Source organism: Physeter macrocephalus, chromosome 4, assembly GCF_002837175.3.
Source record: "Physeter macrocephalus isolate SW-GA chromosome 4, ASM283717v5, whole genome shotgun sequence".
Taxonomy (NCBI): domain Eukaryota; kingdom Metazoa; phylum Chordata; class Mammalia; order Artiodactyla; family Physeteridae; genus Physeter; species Physeter macrocephalus.
In genome coordinates, this window is record NC_041217.1 from 110,036,495 (window position 1) to 110,042,335 (window position 5,841).

Consider the following 5,841-nt stretch of genomic DNA (forward strand, 5'->3'; position numbering starts at 1 on the left):
CATCCTAACCTCCATCTCCCCTTCATCCCTAATTCCTGAGGCACCTCTTGTAGTTCCGGAACCTTTTGAAGATTCTGTGGTTCAAACTGCGTTGTTTCTCAAGTTTCCGCACTGGTGGGGCCTGGGGCACTTACCCCTCATACTTGTGCTTTCAAGCTTCCAAAATGTTGCTGTCATCTCCCTTCCCTTGTGGGTTGAGGTTTTCACTGGAGTTTAAGCATGGGAGGAGGCGAAATTAGAGGCCGTATTCGAACCGCTGTCTTAATTCAACAGATATCTGTATCTTCAAAATCTTTGGGCCAGGGCTTCCCTGGTGGTGCAGTGGTTGAGAGTCCGCCTGCCGAGGCAGGGGACACGGGTTCGTGCCCCGGTCCGGGAAGATCCCACATGCCGCGTTGCGGCTGGGCCCGTGAGCCATGGCCGCTGAGCCTGCGCGTCCGGAGCCTGTGCTCCGCAACGGGAGAGGCCACAACAGTGAGAGGCCCGCGTACAGCAAAAAAAAAAAAAAAAAAAAATCTTTGGGCCATTCCAACCATGTAGCACAGTCATCCCTTCCAAGGCATCCTACTTCTCCATTTTGAGGACTCCCTTCAGTTTCAGACTCCACAAGGAGGACACAAACTATGACACAGAGCCAAAGAGAGGCACAGAGATGGTAGGCGATATACACTTGAGTCAACTGTCTGCCGGGCACCGAGGCCACGGCTCCCTGGGTTCGACGTGCTATGGGCACCGCGGCCCCTGTCCCTCTCTCCCGCAGCCCCAGATCCCCCGGACTTGGCGACCGCCCAGCTCCTCCCCTGCCCAGCCGGGGAGCTCGGCCCGGCCCCTCCCCTCCCCTCCGTAAAGCAGGCACCGCCCGGGAATCCGGGAGAGAGCTGCTGATTGGTGAGCCGCTAGCATGGCCTGGCCGCAGCTCCGGAGCCGACGCCCCCTTCCCTCTAGAAACGGGGGCCCCGGGGCTCGCTCCTCTGCTGCTGCCGCTGCTCCTGGCGCTGCGCGTCGGGCTCTGGGCAACTGCCAGTGCCAGGCCCCAGCGCTGTGCCGTCCCATCACCCATCGCCCATCGCCCCGACTTTGTCAGTGGCCTCTCTCTCCCCTGACGCTCCGGGTCTGGTCCTCAAGGCCCTAAGAGGAGTTACAGTAGAATAACCGAGCCCGAGAAAGAGGTGTTGGGGGCGCAACGCCAGCTTTGACCGCTCGCGGAGGGGCCTTTCTGTCCACGGATTTCCTTCAGCCTTAAAGATAAGGAAATTTGGGCTCAGAGAGGTTGAGTAACTCCTCCCAGGTCTCACAGTAAGTATTCCAACCCAGATCTAACTCCAAGTGCAAGTTCCTTGCATTGCCCTGCTGTGCCTCTCCCCAGGCAGTCTGGCCAGACAAGCAAGGAGGCTACTCCCTAAGTAGCAAGACCCATTGGTTTCCAAGAGAAATGAGGATGAGTTTGAAAGAATCAGCACTCCCACGGTCCAGTGGAAGACTGAACGTTCTGCTTACTTTGCTTTTCTATACCTGCCACACAAGAAGGGGGATAAAAATAGGTCTTGAAGTAAAAATTCCGTCTACCCACCTAAGAATTTATAAGGCCTTGGGCAGCTTTAAGCAAACACCCTTTTGGAGGTAATGTGAAGACCACTTGTCTGCCTAGAGTTTGATGACTGCACCAGGAACTGGACACATCAGGCAGGTGGAAAAGTTCAGTCCAAAAGAGCAATTCTTGTGTAAACATAGCGACAATTGCCGGTTCTTAATCTAGCAGATTACGTTTGAGGCAGGGACATTTAAATGTCAGTTAAAAAAAGTAATATAAATTGCTTAGAAGAAGTAAAAACGGTGGAAGTGTTTACGGAGAACCTGCCTAGTGTGTAAGCCTAACATCTGAAAGACTTTCTGTAGCACCCAATACCTCTTAGTCGGTTAGGCGGCATCTGTGGGCATTTAGAAAACCAATTATGCAAAGAAGCCAAATTTTGTTCATTTGTATGCTGGTGGTTAATGGTCTTTTCTCTCTACTGACCTATATTTTTCAAAGACAAAGACTAGATTGCATTACTTTTTCCCTTATATATTCAATTGGTTCATCAAGCTATTTTTTAGTATTTCTATTATATCACAAGCTCTCTGTATATTTTTAACATATTCAATCTTAGTTATCAGAACTGAAATAGGGGTAAGGTTTGTGACATAAATATGATTCCAAGACGTCTAAAAACTATGGGCTGTTCAGTTTCACATTTTGTAATTTTTATTATTTCAGTGGGTAACTGCCTAGTAGGAAAGTGGGTTATGCACAGTTAATTCTGAAAAATAAACAAAAAACCAAAAAGGAGACAGAAAATTAGGAAAATCCTGGTTTAATTTTTATAGCTAGCTCTCCCCACCCTCACCCATCCATTCTCCTCATAGTGGCCCAGTGATCATAGATACCACTCTCCCTTTCTCTGTCCCCCTCTCCCTGTGTGTCTGTCTGTCTCATTTTTTAATGCAAATCTTATGATCCTCTGCTTAAAATGCTTCCCATTCATCTCAGGAGAAAACAGAAACTCCTCAGGGGTCTACAAAGCCCTACTTGATCCTGCCACCACCTACCTCAGTAGTTTCATCAGTTTCATCTGTTTCCATGTACTTTCAGGATTTCTGTGCTCCAGCCTCACTGACTTTCTTTTGGCTCCAGAAATTCAGAATTCTCCTGAGGTATTGAGACCTTTGCCCTTTTTTGTTCCCTCTTCTGAGAATGCTCTTTTTTGTGCATTGGTACCCCTCCTCTGTCTTGTCTAGGTCATTGCCCAGATTTCAGTCCTCCCCTAAAGAGTGTAGTCCTCACCGGGGCTTCCCTGGTGGCGCAGTGGTTGCGCGTCCGCCTGCTGATGCAGGGGAACCGGGTTCGCGCCCCGGTCTGGGAGGATCCCACGTGCCGCGGAGCGGCTGGGCCTGTGAGCCATGGCTGCTGGGCCTGCGCGTCCGGAGTCTGTGCTCCGCAACGGGAGAGGCCACAACAGAGGGAGGCCCGCATACCACAAAAAAAAAAAAAAAAAAAAAAAAAAAAAAAAGAGTGTAGTCCTCAGGGAAGTTTTCCTGCCCTACCAGGGTCACAGGTCCCCCTTATATGCTGTCATGGCACCCTGCATTTCCATGTAGGCCTTAACACTATTGCATTAAATAACCAATGGACCCGGTCTGTGTCACTAATGCCTAACAATATACCCTGCCTATACCTGATTGGGATTCAATAAATATTTGCTAAATCAATGAATTAACACCTTATTTGGGATAAAGTAAAAATGATCAGTGCTTCTAATATTATCTGTGGAGAAAAAAATACAGGAGAAACATAACATCAACCACCTTAGTATTTAACTTGAGTACTAGTCTAAGAAGTAAGGTTCACCAGAAATCATTCATAGCAAATGCAGTATCTATGAGTCCATCTGCAGTGGCCAGAAACTTGAGTATTTTCAACCTCCTCCCTTTCTCTTACCTTACTCATTCAGTGGGTCAGAGTCCTGTTAATTTTGCCTTCTTAGGATCTTCCAGATTTTTTCATTTATCTCATAGTCTCCGCTGCTCCACAACTTTAGTTCACCATCATCTCTTGCCTGCATTCTTCCAAAGCTTTCCTATTAGATATTCTGCCTCCAGTTTTGCCTCTTTAAACTATTTCCCACTTCAGCTGAAGGGATTTTTCTAAAATGCATACCTAAAATATGTATATTCTCTTTTTAAAACCCTTTCCCTTGGGATAATTTTTCAAGAGGGCTTCAAGTCCTTTCATGATTTAACCCTGCCTACCACCCTCAGGTTCTTCACTGTTGTCTCCCTCCCAATTTTAGGCGTCAGCCATACAAACCTCCATGCTCTGCCTCCAGGCCTTGACACTTCCCACTATTTCTTCCTAGACTACCCCCTCCTACTTTCCAGGCCCCACTAATTTCCTCTGCCACCAATTAATTGGGACCCCTATGTCTTACTCACTGTTGTACTCTCAGTGCCTGGCATATGATCAATGTTTAATTGTTACTTTGGGTGGTCAGCATGATATTCTTCTTGGTTTAAGTGAGGGTGCTTATCCCTGTTGTTTTGGCAGGTCTTTGTGTTTGATGTTGGACATAAAACTTGGAAATATTATAACTGGTCACAGATTACAACTGTGGTACTTATTTCAAATTATGACTCAGAACTTAAGTGCTATGCTCATTCAAAAGGAGCCAGAGTAGTGCTAAAAGGTAAGTTACAGTTTTTACCAGATGTGTCTAAGCCAATTGGTAAGTTATGCTTGCATCATCTGCTATCTTGAATTTCCAAAAAATTCTATTTTCATGTTTATATTTTTTAGCATCCTAAAATTAATCTTAGATACTGTTTAATTTTCTCAGGTAGAGATATTTTTAAAGAATTAAGTAAACTACTGTATGGTTTTGAGCAAAATATGAATCCTAATTAGCATGATGACCCTTAGCTAGCCATAGTCCATGATTTCTTCTTTTAATTTGAGAATAGTACTAATTATTCATAATGGTTATTTAGAAGATTAATGACTAATGATTTTCTGTGACCTTGATATATTATTTCTTCATTTGGAAAACTTAAATTTGGGGCTTAGTATTCCAAAATTATGAGATGTTTTAAAGACATCTGGATCTCTTTGGAATGAGTTTGTGAAGTAAATTTTATTAAACTGTGAAAAGCATGTATGTACAAAAGATGTATATTTCTTCCATAGGAGATGTATCCATAAGGGATCTCATTAATGCTACTTTCAGAGCATCCTGGATAGCTCGACAAGTTAAGCTGGCCAAAACACAATATATGGATGGAATTAATCTAGACAAGAAGTTGCTCGTTCATCACCTGAATATTATGCGTTAACTGCTTTAGTCAAAGAAACTGCAGACTCTTTCCATCATGAAATTGAGGGATCACAGGTAAAAATTCATTTGTTGTTTTTTGGAAACCCCTTATTTTTCCTATCAAAATGTATTTACAAAGGTATGACAAATAGAATCTCAGTTTTATTGAGTAGGAAGAGTTTCAGTACATCCTAAAAAATTTTCTGGAACTTTTGAGGTTCTTAACTAGAGAAGTTTTATAAAATTTTAAGGTGCCAAATCTGTTCTTTATTCACATCAGGATACAATACTGGAATTGCCCCACCTACTTGCCTTGCAGCAGAGTTAGAAATATTAGATAGGCAATGGGAATCAGGAAGGATTTAGCTGCCCAGGCTCTGCTTTCATCAGTGCAGGACAGAAACAGCTCTTGCCTAAGAGTAGAGGTAGTTCTGGGGAAGTGTCTCACTTGCTCCATAGACTCGGAATTACTTTGCAAAGCACCCAAGGCCCAGTAAGGCTCAAAGCCTAATTCCATAGAACTTGTCAGTGCTATGACAAAAGGCAGTTTTCTTCCCTACTACCATAATGAGCATGATCAGAGAGAAGATCACAACATAAGGCATCTTGCCAGGCAATGTGTGAGTAACAGAAGGACAGTGTGGCCCCAGATCAGTTATTCTCAAAACTGGTCATACACCAAGATAACCAGGAATCTTAAAAAAATGAAACACACACACGTACACTGGATCCCACTCCCAGAGATTCTTATTCAGAGAAATGCAGACCAAAACTACAATGAGGTGTCACCTCGCACCAGTCAGAATGGCCATCATTAAAAAGTCTACAGGGCTTCCCTGGTGGCGCAGTTGTTGAGGATCTGCCTGCTAATGCAGGGGACACGGGTTCGAGCCCTGGTCTGGGAGGATCCCACATGCCGCGGAGCAACTAGGCCCATGAGCCATGGCCGCTGAGCCTGCGCGTCCGGAGCCTGTGCTCCACAACAAGAGAGGCC

General features: G+C 45.0%; 1 protein-coding gene across 1 annotated transcript in view; it reads left to right on the forward strand.

Moving 5' to 3' along the window:
* The first annotated feature begins 725 nt into the window (after window positions 1-725).
* Window positions 726-5,841, forward strand: part of CTBS (chitobiase) — a 13,915-nt gene continuing 8,799 nt past the window's right edge. The window contains 5 exon segments of the mRNA XM_007106174.2: window positions 726-1,008; window positions 1,011-1,068; window positions 4,078-4,223; window positions 4,721-4,825; window positions 4,828-4,986. Coding sequence (XP_007106236.2) covers window positions 726-1,008; window positions 1,011-1,068; window positions 4,078-4,223; window positions 4,721-4,825; window positions 4,828-4,986 — 751 coding nt within the window.